The sequence below is a fragment of the Mytilus edulis genome, chromosome 2, assembly GCF_963676685.1.
Source record: "Mytilus edulis chromosome 2, xbMytEdul2.2, whole genome shotgun sequence".
Lineage (NCBI taxonomy): Eukaryota > Metazoa > Mollusca > Bivalvia > Mytilida > Mytilidae > Mytilus > Mytilus edulis.
In genome coordinates, this window is record NC_092345.1 from 19,574,877 (window position 1) to 19,592,378 (window position 17,502).

Here is a 17,502-nt window from a genome sequence, read left to right on the forward strand (position 1 = left end):
TGTATCTACAGGGGATGATATAGCTTTCAACAAATATTTCATAATTACAGGGGACTGCTTTGCATTCAACAAATACCTTTTATCTACAGGGAACTGTACAGCTTTCAACAAAAAGTTGTATTCAACAGTGACGTATTCAACTCCCAACAAAAACCTTGATATCTACAGGGACTATACAGTCATCAAAGAAAAACTTGGACATATATAGGGAAATGTACAGCTTTTAACAAAAATAAGATGTCAATGAGGGACTTGACAGCCTTAAAAAGATGAAATCTACAGGGGACTATGACTTGTAACACAAAGTTGGTATATACAGAGGACTGTACAGCCATTGACAAACTAATTGACAAAGAAAAAGGACTATTGTATGAATTATAGACTCACAAACTGGAAATATTAAATCATATTCCACAACTATGATGGTATTTGCTAGATTTTGTCATTCTTTTACCTTTAAAGAAAGATTTTTTTTTTCTGTTAGCCTGTATGCAACTTTTAATTATGTGGCTGATTCTACTGTATTATTTCTTCCTGTTATAGATATTGTAGACTGAGAGGATATAACTGTTTATATGTCTGTGGTACAGATGAATATGGGACTGCTACAGAAACTAAGGCCATTGAGGAAAAGCTGACGCCACAACAGATCTGTGATAAATATAACAAGCTACATACTGAAATCTATGATTGGTTCAATATTGATTGTGACTTCTTTGGCAGGACAACAACTAAAGAACAGACAAGGTAACATTGACGGGACGTTTCATTTGTATTAACATTTTGCAGGTCCAAATAGAAGCTCTGATATGTTTAAGGGCATACGATACAGTTACAGGGGAGATATTATAAGTTATCTACGTTCATATACGTTCATATACGTAGATATGGGTATTTTAACACCCTGAAGTACCCAAGTACACCCTGAGGTGCAGACGAAGGTTGACAGGGGTACTGAAGGGTGTTAAAATACCCATATCTACGGATAGGAACGTAGATAACGCCTATCCGTAGATAACAAAATTATCCCCAGTCTTAGTCCTAATTGGGCGAGTTTTAGGGGAATTCGGGTACAAAATGTGAAAACAACGTTTTTTTTCATTATCTTTAAAAAGTTTAATTGAAGTTTGGAAATTTGACATATTTTTTACGGGGTGTAGGGTACAACCTTTGGTAGAACCCTACAGGTAGTAATATAAGACGTTTTTTATACGGAGACAAGAGAAACTGGATTGAGTCAAATTTTGCGCTCAATGTTGTGAGAGTTACGTCATATATGGCGTGACGTTAACGTGGGTCATTTGCATAGCTAGGTCAGTAGTCCCATTCCTTCAATGTGGCAGTCAAGTGATGCATTTTATGAAATGAGTGTAAATGATCGGCATAATAGGACAAAATCGTTAATGAATTAAATATTTGATTACGGACATCATGTATAATCTACAAATTCAATATTTCAAAAGGAGCAACCATGAACTAAGGAAAACTTGCATGAAGTTCCACGGAATAATGGTTAGCAACGTCAGGGTATATGGGTTAGCAACACCCAGGGACTATGGGTTTTGTAAAGACGCGCATTAACCAATCAAAATCCTAGAAATATACTAAGCTGGGGATAATGACGTTTCTAACGTAAATTGTTATTTTCGCAACGTCAAACTATGACTTATCCGGAAAAGATTCAGTTTTCGACTGTTTTTTATCATTCAAACTGATTTAACTTGAAAACAAGTTCATAAACCCCTCTTTTTTAAAATGCCATTTGGTTTGTTTACGGGAGAAAATGATGTGTGTCAATTTTCATAATAACGTAAATAGTGCAATTTTTATAAATTTGATAAATAAACATTCATGAAATTTTGATGAAAATGAGTTATTTCTGAATAAAAAATGTATACATTTTTAGGATACTTATAAAATACAGAAATTACAAATTATTAAACAAAAAACAATTTGTGTTTATCTTTTAAAACAAAAAAGTTATGTCTTTCTTTCGAAAGGGAAAATACAGCCACAAATCTGAATTTTGAGCAAATATACCAAATTTCGCCCTTATTTTTCTCAAAAAGTAGCACATGACGGTATATTTTTTATTACATATTTGATTTAATCAGGTAAAAAATAGTCTATATGGAAATTTTTATCAAAACATATACGGGATCAAAACTGTATCGTATGCCCTTTTAAAGATCTATCTTGATGATAGAATATCATACAAATAGAAGTTCATTCTAGCACTTGGACAAGGTAACATTGATCTGAGGTTTCATACATAATTATCCATCTAACATCCCAAATAAATGCAAACTTTTAAATGAGTTCTATCTCTTATACAGAATGTTATAAAAATAGAAGCGCTTTAGTCATCCTATTTGATACCTGATGATTTAAGTGACACATGGCAAAAGTTACCTGTTGGTAGCGAAAACATTTGCTGTACTTTTACGCCAAAAATTGAAAATAACATTTATATGTATGTTATACATCAGATTCACATATAGGATTTCCCTTCACCAGAAATGCTCAAGGCAGAATATTTTGAAAGCAATAGGTATATATGAACTGACACCTGTTTTAATTATTTATTCCTAAGTCAGACAAAAACTATAAAATTAGATACTTCGAATTTTACTATAGTATAAACTGTTGAATATGGACGTGTAATTTTGATGACTTCAAATTATTCTTGAAAGCAAGAGAGGACTGTTTTTAGGATTATTTTTTGGAAGATTTCTAAACCAATAAAAAAAATGTCAAAAAAACTTAATCCAGTCTAAATACTTCTATAGACTATTAACCCTTTCACCGATTGCTGCCCAGACAGAAGCCACTCTGAGACGATGGCTTCCCTGGCTACTTTTACTCAAGTGGGAGACCTTCATAATAAATGTCAATAAAAACTTATTTATAGTTATTTGTGTATTTATTTCATTCACTAACACCATGTTCACAGTTTTGTTCATGTTTTGATAATTTTTTCTTCATAAAATATTCAAATTTTCAAATTTTCGGTTATCTTGGTGAAATTCTCAAAATTCTGCTCTAAGACCCCAAATCGTAATTTTTTAACCCAAAACGGCAAAATTTTGAAAAATTTTATGAGGCTGTACAAATTCCTCACACTGAACGATGTCCATTTCAAGTGTTTTGTATATAAAATGACATTTTATGTCAAAAAAGTATACTAGTTTGGCTTCAATTCTTCCATATTCTTTCAAAAAAATGTTCCCTCATTTCAAATTCTCGTAAATTCCGTAAATTTCGTCTGATTTTGACATGGTTTTCAACAAACGAAAACGCCATGTTTACACTTTCATCCGGGTATTTATCAAAGAAAGATAACTCATGTTTGCACTGTTTTGAGCGGGAAATATAAAAGAGGTATTCCGATCCCGGTAAAACGGGACTCATCGTCAGCTGTCTGAAGCGTGAATCCCGGTAAACCGGGACTCATCGGCGAAAGGGCTAAAACAGCAATACAGGTCTACTAAATATAGTTTATTGATTTTGCTGTAGAAATTAATTTGGAAACAATAATTTATGTAACAATACCTTTTGGTTACAGTATAGCACAGGATATATTTTGGAAGTTATACAATCAAGGATATATACTGAAGGACAGCATTGATCAACTTCATTGTACAGCTTGTGATAGGTAGGTTACTGTGAATTAGTCATTATACCTATTTTCATAGATTTAATGGGCAAAGGAGAGCCACCATTCAATTGTTCAGCTTATTACAAATTTTCTATAGGATTGAATTCTGACTTTGGCAAAAATATTGAAATCAATAATCAACATAAGTATGGTATGCTTGTAGATATATATCAATAAACATAGATATAAATATGAAATAAGAAAGAAACAATATGATATTCTTTTAAAATTTAATAGAAAATTGTTTTTGGTAAATTTTCAAATATATTTCTGATTTAAAAGTTTGATGAAGATGTTTTTATATTTGTATTTTATCTCAAGCAGATTTACATATGTTTGTGTGTTTTAGGTTTTTAGCTGACAGATTTGTAGAAGGCACATGTCCACTTTGTACATATGAAGATGCCCGAGGCGACCAGTGTGACAAATGTGGAAAATTAATTAATGCTGTAGATCTAGGCAACCCTAAGTGTAAACTATGTAAAGCTACACCTGTCATCAAAAGTACACAACATTTATTCTTAGATTTACCCAAGGTAAATATCTCAGTCATCAAAAGTACACAACATTGACTCTTAGATTTACTCAAGGTAAAGCTATCTCAGTCATGAAAAGTACACAACATTTATTCTTAGATTTACCCAAGGTAAATTAAAGCTATCTCAATCTTAAAGTACACAACATTTATTCCTAGATTTACCCAAGGTAAAGCTACATAAGTCATCAAAAGTACACAACATTTACTCTTAAGTTTTACCCAAGGTAAAGCTATCTCAGTCATCAAAAGTACACAACATTTATTCTTAGATTTACCCACGGTAAAGCTATCTCAGTCATGAAAAGTACACAACATTTATTCTTAGATTTACCCACGGTAAAGCTATCTCAGTCATGAAAAGTACACAACATTTATTCTTAGATTTACCCAAGATAAAGCTATCTCAGTCATGAAAAGTACACAACATTTATTCTTAGATTTACCCAAGATAAAGCTATCTCAGTCATGAAAAGTACACAACATTTATTCTTAGATTTACCCAAGATAAAGCTATCTCAGTCATTACATCCCAGCTTCTTTGTTCTAATAGGGGTGATCTGAGCCTGATCACCCCTACCAGATCACCCCAGTTTGATTTTCTTTGTTAGTCATACTTTCCTTTGTTCTGTAACATTTTGGCGGGAATGTCAAATCAACTATAAAACTTATAATTAATTATACTGAAAAGACTATCTATCAAAATTCACGTAGAAAAAATCCAGTGTATATGCTGGGATTCGAACTCAAGACCTTTAGCATATGAATCCATGACACATACCACTAAACCAGGATACGAACTAACAGTAATTTAACATACTTAAAGGAAGTAAGATCTTTTTATAAGTGGGGCGAGTTGGCAGACCTTTATTCAGTGGGGTTTAAACCTTTTCCCTTAATAAATGAGTTGTCAGACTGATTGTTCAATTTGATTTTACACTTTTTCAAAAGTGGGGTGAGTCGGTAAACAAGAGTTGGGTGTTTTTTTTAGCGTGGGCCGACAGGCAAGTGGGGTGAGTTGACATTGTTTGATTTCTACTCGTCGTGTTCGGGGTCATAAAGGGTATACATCATATAGTAATATATAAAGTATATTATAATGATTGTGTGAGGTTCTAAACTAGATATTATGAATTTTAAATGATATTTTGTCTAATCTAAAACAGCTGGGATGTAAAATAGTTATCCCACTCGGACTTGGTGTGTCAGTGTTAGATCAACCTCTGGCCTCCGGCCATCGGGATGATCTTACACTGACACACAGCGTCCTTGTGGTATAACTATTAATATAAAGTACACAACATTTATTCTTAGATTTACCCAAGGTAAATTAAAACTATCTTAATCTTCAAAAGTACACAACATTTATTCTTAGATTTACCCAAGGTAAAGATATCTCAGTCATCAAAAGTACACAACATTTATTCTTAGATTAACCCATAATAAAACTATCTCAGTCGCCAAAAAGTACACAACATTTATTCTTAGATGTGCACAAGGTAAAGCTATCTCAGTCATCAAAAGTACACAATATTTATTCTTAGATGTGCACAAGGTAAAGCTACATCAGAAATCAATCTACATACTGTAAACCAAACTTATATTTAGGAGATACTTTCTTTTGCGCTATGCCCTTTCTAGCTAACTTCACAGGGATTTATTTTCATGATAGTCTTATTTTTTGAGGAATTTATGCTAGGACATCTGTGTTTTACTAATTCCCGACGATTCACATTCACTTTATTTTTCTTCTCGCTCAAGTAGTGAATAAAAATAAATATGCTTGTGACGATAAGTTAGTTTACATTATTCAGAATTCATTTGAATTTTACATAATGAACAAGTCATTTTTCTTTTGGCTTTTAGCATAACAATAAAAAAAGGTAATTGATGTTTGTATTTCACTGATTTCATTATATTGTACATATTTTTCAAAGGAAGTAAATATAGAATAAAGAAAATTTGTTTTTGCTACTGACCTTATCAAGGTGAAACAAAGGCGAGCACAATTTAAAAGTTATTTAGCAACTACTGATAATTGATTAATAAAATAGATGATTTATTGCTATTGAAGAAATAATAAGATCGTCTTTTTGTTTTAGATTGAACCACAGCTGCAGAAACATTTAGACAAAGTATTTAAATCAGGCACATGGACGAATAATGCCAAAGTAATAACAAGCTCTTGGATACGAGATGGACTAAAGCCTAGATGTATCAGCAGAGATCTAAAATGGGGAACACAAGTACCATTGTCAGGGTACACTGACAAGGTAAATACTCAACTTTGTTGTAATGGTCTATCTGTCAGTCCTTCGGTCTGAAACACATAAATACTAAGAGACCATTTGAATTAAAGCATTCATATGTGATACATTATTTTTCATCATTTGACTGTGCTATATTGCGAGTTTTAATTTGTCAATTTTCACATGAGTTAATGAACTTTACCCATTATTGTTTAGTATATATAGTAACATTGACAGCTTCTGAATGTTACTTTTCTGAGTCTGTTTTACATAAAGCTCTGATACTTTTTTGCATTGTTTGCAATCATGTGTAGTTGACCATATTGTTCTACCATTTTTATAGGAGTTATGGGACTTTGATATTTTTATGCCCCACCTACGATAGTAGAGGGGCATTATGTTTTCTGGTCTGTGGCTCTGTTCGTTCGTCCGTCCGTCCGTCCGTCCGTTCGTTCGTTCGTTCGTCCCGCTTCAGGTTAAAGTTTTTGGTCAAGGTAGTTTTTGATGAAATTGAAGTCCAATAAACTTGACACTTAGTACACATGTTCCCTATAGTATAATCTTTCTAATTTTAATGCCAAATTAGATATTTACCCAATTTCAAAGTCAATAAAACATGGAAAATGATAGTGCGAGTGGGGCATCCGTGTACTTCGGACACATTCTTGTTTAATATATTGTGACACACCCATCCTTCATCAACCAACTAACTATCAAATATTTGTAGATGGGGTATTATTTGTTAGCAAAAGACTTAGGTCCCATACTTTGAAAAAAATATGAAAAGCTTTTGATAAAAAAATATGATTTTAAAAAGGTGTATTATTCATGAAGATTCCTACATTAACATATATTTGTCTTTGAGGCCAACCTTAAAAATATGTTTGTTTGTAGTTTTCCGACTGTACCTTCAGACTGCAGGGTCAGTATGTAGGGAAAATATTTTATTTTATCAGCCAAAATAAAGTTTAAACAAGCAGTTGCACAAATCAAGTTTTTTGTGAAGAAAAACTTTTTAAAACAACAAAACAACAAACACTGAAAACCAACATGAAATGAACAGGCATTTTCAGGTAAAAACCCTTTTAACCAAAACTGAAACTTAACATAGTGTCATTATACAATTTATGACATAAAATTATGGTATTATGAAATACTGGAACACTTATAAACAAGAAATGACTAGAATTGTTGTAAAGAAACATATTCACTGACATATATGCATCTTTACTAGATGTTTTCATGAGTAGAGTATTTGCATCAGAAAAACATAGATATTAAAGATTCAAAAGACAATGTAGGAGTGTGTTAAAAATAATAATCAACCATTAAATCTTCCTCAATTGAAAAAAAAAGACAACAAAAATATATTAGACATCTGACTGTTATAAAGGTTATATTTTGAAAGATCTGTTGATGCCAAGCTTTAATTAAAACAAACAAAAATGTTAAGACTAGCTTTGGGGTGAAATCCATAGCACCGGGTGACCCCATTAAAAGTAAATGGTCTGTACTGAAATGTTTTGACTGCATAAAAAAATTGGCAGCATAGCTCCTAAGGATATGTTTCAATTCAATTCACACAGGCCACACAGTTTGGGTATATTTAATATTGTAAGAAAGAGAATAATTGCAATGAGTGGGACAGCCCCCTTATCCTAAAGAAGCATACTCATTGCAATTAATGATAGATTTGATACAGACAGAATATATTTATTTCTCAAGCCAACTATTCATTTTCTTTACATCTTTGTGTAGTTTGTGTGGCTTCTTACTGATTTGACATTTCAAATGTGCCCTTCTACCATACAGGCGTCTTTACAGGTATTCATGAAGTCATGGAGGAGTGGTTTCATCTTTGTTGTCTTCACAACGATTAAAAGAAAATATGGCATACTTCAGGCTGCTGTCGAATTGTTGAACCACTGATATTGGTTCCATAAAGTCAGTCTCAAAAGATTCTGTATCCAATTTGTTTGACACAGAAACGGTTATCGTGTTGGTTTTATAAATATTCGCTTCATCATCGTCAATGATATCATTGAAGACATCATAATAATGATTGAACAATTCTGTCTGAATCAGTATAAACAGTTTACTATGATTCTTTTCTGTGTATTATTTGTCTTAAAGTTGACAGAAGACGACAGAATAAAGTACTCCTCCATGCCTCGTGGATACCGGTAAACAATCTCCATGTGCTTTACCATTAAAGGGTCCGATGAACGCTTGACAGGAAGGGAAGAAAAACTTCAAACATGTAATTGACCTAGACTTTAAATCTATTCCGGAAACGACCCGAAATTCTGGATGGATCGAGTCAATAGAAGTATTAAAAATAATTTCTTCAAATTAAAAGCAATAAAATTTTCACAGTCGGGCGGATTTTCGAAGGTCGGTTGGTAAATTGCAAACAAACACTATTTTGATTTAAGCCTGACAGTTCTTTTATGCATGAATATTCCTATATTTGAATTTAGTTTTACTTTTGACAGACTTGTATGTATGAAGATTCCTTAACTAACATATATTTGTCCCGTGACAGTTTTTTTCAAGGTTGATCTTTTCTCTTTTAAAATTTAATTGTCCTTTTCACAGTTGCTATATATGTATGAAGAAGACCTAAAGATAGATAGATATAGATAAATATATTTTATTTCCAATAGTGGACCCATTACAGGCATAATCAGTACATTGATTTTCCTATAATAACATATAATTGTCCTTTTGACAGGTGTTCTATGTATGGTTTGATGCACCTATTGGCTATATTTCAATAACAGCCAATTACACAGAGCATTGGGAGCAATGGTGGAAGAATCCTGACAAGGTAGTTGTCCATAACATTTTACGACCAGTCTATTTGTCTTTGTGACCCATATGTAAATCAGGAAATGAAACACTGTGGATTCACATATTCTCGTGAATTGTGAAAAAAAGGTAGTTTCGTGGATATTTGACTACATTGTTTTGCCAGAATCTGCTACAACCTATAAAAATGTTTACTTTGTTGTGAAATAAATAAATTCATGGTTTCCCTATACCAATGAAATCCGCAAAAATTGGTATCCCACCAATAATAATGAATCTGCAGAACCTCTGTAGTTACCAGGGAATACAGTGAAAATCAGTTTAATAATTAGAATTACATTTAACTTGGGTAAAACAAAGTCTTGTCTAATATGAACAAAATTTTCAATGCTGAAAAATGTTCAATTTAGACAGGTGATACATTTAAATGAAAGATCTTTATGATATATGAAGGTAATCAGTGAAATGAAAAAAGATCATGCATATGTACTAACTATTTACAGATTAAATTTAAATATTGTTCCAGTTAGCATACTTTTTATTCTATTACAACCTATATAAAGGACTTAAAAAATATCATACAAAAAAACAATTTTCTTTTCATTATTCAGTCTTTTGTATATAAACTGATATTTGGTTGCATATGAATTTTGTTCTGATTGACTTGCTTATGAAATAATGATGGCTATTAGACATAGACAATTTCACTAGAATAATAGCTTTCCTATACATTTTCTACCCATATAGATTTTGGACTTTAGTAACAAGGTGAAGGTCACACATTAGACTAGTTTAGTTCTGGTTGACCTACTTTTGACCAAACTATGCAAAGAATTAATAATGATGTCAGAAAATTCATTTGTGAGCAAGCAAAACCAGAAGAACCAAATTGGATGTGCAAAACCATTTAAGATAAGCTATTGCGAGGGAAAGTCAACCATTTAAAAAAAAAAAGTACAATAACAATTTTTGAAATTGAAGATTAGCTCATTTATTATTTTAGTATGAATCATGATTTTTGCTGATTGTCAATGAATTCCATTTATAATATGCATATTAAATTTTGAGTTGACTGTATGTTGTAAGTTTCCCAATTGGTTTCAGGTTGATATGTATAATTTCCTTGGGAAAGACAACGTTCCATTCCATTCTGTCATATTCCCATGTACAATGCTAGGAGCTAACGATAACTACACAGTTGTCAAACACATGATAGCAACAGGTAATTACACATGATAGTTACAGGTAATTACACACGATAGCTACACAGTTGTCAAACACATGATAGCAACAGGTAATTACATGTGATAGCTACAGGTAATTACACATTATAGCTACAGACAATTACAAATGATAGCCACAGGTAATTACACACGATAGCAACATTTAATTACAAATGATAGCTACAGGTAATTACATATGATAACAACATTTAATTAGTCCGTCCGTCCGTCCGTCCGTCCGTCCGTCCCGCTTCAGGTTAAAGTTTTTGGTCAAAGTAGTTTTTGATGAAGTTGAAGTCCAATCAACTTAAAACTTAGTACATATGTTCCATATGATATGATCTTTATAATTTTAATGCCAAATTGGAGTTTTACCCCAATTTCATGGTCCACTGAACATAGAAAATGATAGTGTGAGTGGGACATCCGTGTACTGGGGACACATTCTTGTTATATATAATTATGACCCACCTACGATAGTAGAGGGGCATTATGTTTTCTGGTCTGTGCTTCCGTTCGTTCGTTCGTCCGTTTCTTTGTTCGTCCGTCTGTGCCTTTCGCTTCAGGTTAAAGTTTTTGGTCGAGGTAGTTTTTGATGAAGCTGAAGTCCAATCAACGTGAAACTTAATACACATGTTCCCCCTGATATGATCTTTCTAATTTTAATGCCAAATTATAGTTTTTACCCCAATTTCATGGTCCACTGAACATAGAAAATGATAGTGCAAAGTTCAGGTTAAAGTTTTTGGTCAAGGTAGTTTTTGATGAAGTTAAAGTTACATCAACTTGAAACTTAGTACACATGTTCCCTATGATATGATCTTTCTAATTTTAATTCCAAATTAATGTTTTGACCCCAATTTCTCGGTCCACTGAACATAGAAAATGATAATGGGAGTGGGGCATCCGTGTACTATGGACACATTCTTGTTGTTTTCTTATTTCTTAATAGGGCAATAATATTCAGATTTTAGTAACCTCAAACAGACCCCTCACCTAATATTGTTTGCCAGACTTTGCTTGGCTGTTATAACCTACTTTACTAATAGGTGCATCCTAATTCCAAAAGTTTTGAGAGCCCTGGTCAATAATCATGAACACAATGAATTATAGATATAGAAAATCTAACAAGAGCAGAAAAGTTCAGAAGGTCAAGATTTATATATATAGCTTGTTGTTCAATTGACTAAATTATTGGATAACTATTGTTTAAAGATGGCCTTGAAATGTGTAAAATCTTTAGGTGATAAATAATTATATTTCCTCTATATCTAGATGTTAAATTAACAGATAAGATTATGAAAAAAAGCTTTTAACATTTGAAGGATAAGAATGAATCCAAAAGAAAATTAACAGATAAGGTTTTGAAAGCAGTTTGGATTATAATATGAATGATAGGATAAAGGCAAAAGGAAATGACCAATTAAAGTGTCCTTTAAGTGATAAGTATCCCCTGAAATGTGACGATTGAATAGGTATTGACATTCACAATTTTGGCAGTGATCTGTATAGGGATTAGATGTTGATCTTTGGATGATTTATAAGTTAGAAGGTCTCCCATTTAATAAATGCTAATAACTTGGAGAGTAACATTTAAATCATATGGATAATTTGACTTGAATGACGATTATTACCAGCATGAATCAATCTGTAAATGGAAGTCATGTTGATCTTTAAAAAAGTTGTAAATTAGAAACCTTACATAAAAAATGCTATTCATACGTGATGTCATTATTTACCTTGTACACAAAGCCATGTTCTGATTAACACAAAATATGTTTGACACATAAACACAAACTTACTTTAAACATTCTCGCTATTTTCATGTTATCCTAGTAAAATAAATTTATTTTAGCTGCTTACATAAAATGTTATGATATATTGTTATTAAAACATCATAAATTAACTCTGCTGTTAGTTTTTAAACTTATTTAAAATGGAAATATTCATAATGCATGGGGAGGACACAGGAATAGCCAAATATTCCTAAGACATTTCCGTATGCTTCGACCTATAAAAGTACTGTATGTGTCCTATTTGAATCGAAATAATTCCTTCGTGTAATGCTCTATGCTCATTTTAACATGGGTAGGCATTATATTTGATCATATTTTACACCTTGCTAACACTCAGGGTAAAATACCAACAAATATAATGCCTACCCATGTTAAAATGTGCATAGAGCATGACAGGAAGAAATTAATTCCTAAATATAAACTTGGAGAATTACATTTAAAAAATCATATGGATAAATTTGCCTTAAATGACAACTTTTACCACCAGGAAAAGATCTCTTAAGGGATTTGATGTTGATTTTTGGATAATTGGTAAATTAGAAATTTTCCAATTTAATAATAACATGAACAGTACATGTACCAATTTTTCAACACCAGATGTGTATTCAGGGCTGTAAATTACATAGAGGCATGTAGGCAGTTGCCTCCTATTGCTGGCTGAATGAAAAAAGAAGGAAAAGCAGAAAAGTAAAATGGTTAAAATCATGCATTATTTTAAGAACGCTGTTTGTTAGTTTAACCAACAAGGTGATTAATCATACTGGAAGGTTTTTTTTCTCGATATTTAGATCTGGTAAATATCTCTGAACCCAACTTCTTTGCACACTTTGAATTTAAGCTAATATTAACAAATTTTACTTGCTACCCTGGTATTTTCTTAACTTAAACCGAAGACATTATTAGGCTCTATTGCTAATGAGTATATAAATGATATCCCATACCCTGGTCCACAGATGGAAAACTTTTATGATGGCGAATAAAACTTTCTGTGAGAACAAACAGTGTTACTTTCTAATACTTTGAATTAAAGTAAAATTATGAGTCATTACGTGTGCATTTACATTTTAAGTATTGAAAATTGAGTCTGTGAAACGAATTTATTAAAATAGCTCGATTGGGACAGCCAAAAAAGCAGAAACAAAAAACAAAAAAACAAAAGTGCTCAACTTCAGAGGGGCCTTTCATTTGAAGTTCGCAAATTGTTAACTTCCCTAAGACTAAGTAAAATAGTTTGTGAAGAGTCATAAAGTAGGAAAATCGTTAAAAAAATCTTACTTTACTGGCACACCTAATCTAGCTCTTGTTTATAACTGTATTCAATATATTTCAGGCGCTTATTTATTGAAATGTAACAAAAATATACCAAGTGGTGGATTCTGGGGAGGTACATTGCATACAGGAATATTGCCCGATAAATATAATTTTCTGCATAAAATAGGTTCTAAAAAAAATTCGTCTCGCTCCGCTCGGCGGCTTGCCTCCTCTTTAACACCAGGCAATTTACGGCCCTGGTATTTTGACAATCAATGTCTCTTCAGTGATGCTTAAGCCAAAATTATTGGAAAACCCAAAGCTTCTTATAAATAACTCAATTTTCAAACAGTTGCACTTTTGCAGACTTTGCTAGGAGATTGTTTCAAACAGAAATAGTTTAACAGATGTATTGATATTTATTAAAATTTGCATATGGTCAATTTCTACCTACCGGGTAATTCAGCTCAAATACTTATTACTTGGATAGTCAAATTTGCCTGGAGAAAATTTTTTTTTTACCTGGAGATAAAGATCTATAGATGAACTTGATTTTGATCTTTGAATAATTTGTAAATTAGAAACTTCCATTTAGTAAATGTTAATAACTTTGAGAGTAACATTTAAACGATGAACAAATTAGCTGTTAATAATGATTTTTGCCAATTTTCTGAATTTTGGCTTTTATTTTGAAAATCATTATACTAGTCGAGATAAACTTTAAATGGCAGAAATGATCAGCAAATAGTCTCTATGGCTGAAATTGTCAGTTACCTACTTATAAATAATTTGAAGTGTTAGGTTGAAAGTATTGAAGATGGAGAAAAACTGTAAAAGCAAATATTTTGTTTTTTTTGTATCAGTATTTGTTATTTGTTTACCTTCTTGTTTCAAATATAATAAGTTCAAGGACACTTGTGTCAGTTTTCTACTGTTGTTTAAAGATACCATTAAAATGTGTAAAATCTTATGGCGTTCGATAATTGAATTCCTTTTAAAACTAGATATAGATTAAACGATAAGGTTATTATCATATGAAGGGCAAAATAGAGACAAACACGGATCACCTATTAAAGTGTCAGTGAAGTGTTAAATATTCCATGAAATGTGACAATTGATTTGATATTGACCTTCAAAATTTTTGCAATGATCTGTAAAAGAGAATTGATGGTTGATCTTTGGATAATTTGTAAAGCAGAAAATCTCCTTTTTAATAAATGCTAATAACTTTAGCAAATTGTTTTATCTAATAAATGGGTACCAGTACACAATACGATTTGTTTTTCCTCACTTAAATATGATTTGTATGCCCCACCTATGATAGTAGAGGGGCATTATGTTTTCTGGTCTGTGCGTCCGTTCGTTTGTCCATTCGTCCGTCTGTCCGTTCGTCCATCTGTTCGTTCGTCCGTCTGTCCCGCTTCAGGTTAAAGTTTTTGGTCAAGGTAGTTTTTGATGAAGTTGAAGTCCAATCAACTTGAAACTTAGTACATATGTTCCTTAAGATATGATCTTTCTAATATTAAAGCCAAATTAAACTTTTGACCCCAATTTCACGGTCCACTGAACATAGAAAATGAAAGTGCATGTTTCAGGTTAAAGTATTGGTCAAGGTAGTTTTTGATGAAGTTGAAGTCCAATCAACTTGAAACTTAGTACACATGTTCCCTATGATATTATCTTTCTAATTTTAATGCCTAATTATATTTTTTATCCAATTTCGTGGTCCATTGAACATGGAAAATGATAGTGTGAGTGGGGCATCCATGTACTTTGGACACATTCTTGTTTTTCTTTTTCTTGCTTTATTAAATAAATTATCTGGTGATAAAATGGTTTATGCATGAGGAATAAAGCAGTCATTTTTGTTGTTGTTAAAATGGCATTTTTTTCCCCTGCTAAAACATACACTAACAATATTGAAGGCCCTTTAAATTATCCAAGCACACAATGTGTATATTGTTTAAATATATATTACTATAAAAGATTAATATTTATAAAAAGAAAATGCAAATAAAGGTTTCCAGTTAAAAGTGTTTATTGAATGGTTAAGTTTCCTTCAGAAATGTGATAATGAATAAAATATAACATTTAGCAGGATAATAATCTTTAGAATAAATTTTCCAGATTTAATAAAAGTGAATTAACCTTTTGATAATGAAAAATTGTTTGGTGGTAGACATGAAGTTAAAACTGGAACCTTTTTATAATTTGTTTGCTGATTTCAAGGCCACAGTTTTAATTATATCAACTTGATACTGTAAATTCAAACTAGTCATGAAGTTTTCATAAATGCAATTGGTTGAGTATCACATTTTTGTTTAGGGACCAGCTGAAGAAGGCCTCTTAGTGCAGGAGTTTTTGCTGTACTGAAGACCCATTAGTGGCCTTTGTCTGTTTTTTTGCACTTTAGTCAGGTTGTTGTCTCTTTGACACAATCTTCATTTCATCTAGATATGAAATTTTATTTTCTTGGGTACCAAATTTCATGGATGAATGAAAACTTACATGTTCATGTATATTTAATTTCATGGTTTTGCTTAAGTTTTCATACAATTCTAATAGAAATTTTATCATTTGTTTGAACATTCAATTTTGTAGCTCATCAGTACCCACGAAATTCACTAAAATTGGTATCCAACGAATAATAATGAATCCACTATAACTTGTTAATGACATTGAAAGTTATAATTTGCTATCATATAAAGATAATTTTCTTTTCTTCCACTAGAGTACCTGAACTACGAAGATGGCAAATTTTCCAAAAGTCGTGGAACAGGTGTGTTTGGAAACCAAGCCAAGGACACAGGGCTACCTGCTGATATCTTCAGATTTTACTTACTGTATGTCAGGCCAGAATCACAGGTAAAATTCATTCATATTCTGTATGATGCTTTATCATCAAGTAAGAGGATATATTCTTGGTTTAGAGGGGGGACACTGCTGTACCATTAGCCTGTCAACACTGAGCTTGTCTGTTCAATCGATGCACAAGAAACATAACAAATAAAGATCAATATTTTTTTTACAGTAATGATTTATTTTATACTTGATATACATTGTAGATTCTAAAATTATTGCATACATTTATAATTGCAATAATTTTTATACGGCAGCGAAATTTTTTTGGTCGTATATTGGTATGACGTTGGCGTCATAGTCGTCTGAAGACATTTGGTTTTCGCACTATAACTTAAGTATAAGAAAATAGAAATCTATGAAATTTAAACACAAGGTTTATGAACAAAAAAGGAAAGTTGGGATTGATTTTGGGAGTTGAGGTCCCAACAGTTTAGGAATTAGGGGCCAAAAAGGGCCCAAAATAAGCATTTTTCTTAGTTTTCGCCCAATAACTTTAGTATAGGGAAACAGAAATCTACATTTATAATTGCAAATTTTGAAGAACGGACAAATATACACAATTAATTATTGGGAGTGCAGGAAAAGCTGCTAACAGATATATGTATTCAATATCAGAATGCAAGTTATAAATATTGCAAAACTCAACCAGTGGCATTATTAGCATTATTAAAAACCTGGCAGAAGTTTCTAAATTTACAGTAAACAGGAACTTGTTGGAAATTGATCATTTTGGTTTATAGCAATTAGTTCAATTTAATTTAGTTATAGGTTAGACAAAGGCTGTTAAAAAAATATGATTTACGAAATGACACTTGAATACATTTTTAATGGACACTTGTGTTAATAAATAAAGTTTTTTTAGAAGTTTGTACCGATTACATCAAAGTTATAATTTTAAAGGCTCATATTCATTGCAGGATAGCAGCTTCAGTTGGGATGATTTCTTGTTGAAAAATAACAGTGAACTTCTAAACAATCTTGGAAACTTCATAAACAGGTAAAATAATCTTAATCTAAGACATTTAATGTATTCAAACCAGAAGTCAAGATGTGGAATAATTTAAAAGTAAAATCAGTGATTATCATAACATTGTAGAAAAATAGAAGAATCAAAAGA

General features: G+C 31.8%; 1 protein-coding gene across 2 annotated transcripts in view; it reads left to right on the top strand.

The window, feature by feature from the left end:
- The window catches only part of LOC139511661 (methionine--tRNA ligase, cytoplasmic-like), a 49,269-nt gene that overhangs the window by 15,940 nt on the left and 15,827 nt on the right, over positions 1–17,502 (top strand). For both annotated transcript variants that reach the window (XM_071298647.1, XM_071298648.1), the window contains exons 10-17: positions 544–747; positions 3,566–3,655; positions 4,008–4,194; positions 6,296–6,466; positions 9,177–9,272; positions 10,358–10,475; positions 16,255–16,388; positions 17,303–17,382. In XM_071298647.1, coding sequence (XP_071154748.1) covers positions 544–747; positions 3,566–3,655; positions 4,008–4,194; positions 6,296–6,466; positions 9,177–9,272; positions 10,358–10,475; positions 16,255–16,388; positions 17,303–17,382 — 1,080 coding nt within the window. The remainder of the gene's footprint in view (positions 1–543; positions 748–3,565; positions 3,656–4,007; positions 4,195–6,295; positions 6,467–9,176; positions 9,273–10,357; positions 10,476–16,254; positions 16,389–17,302; positions 17,383–17,502) is intronic.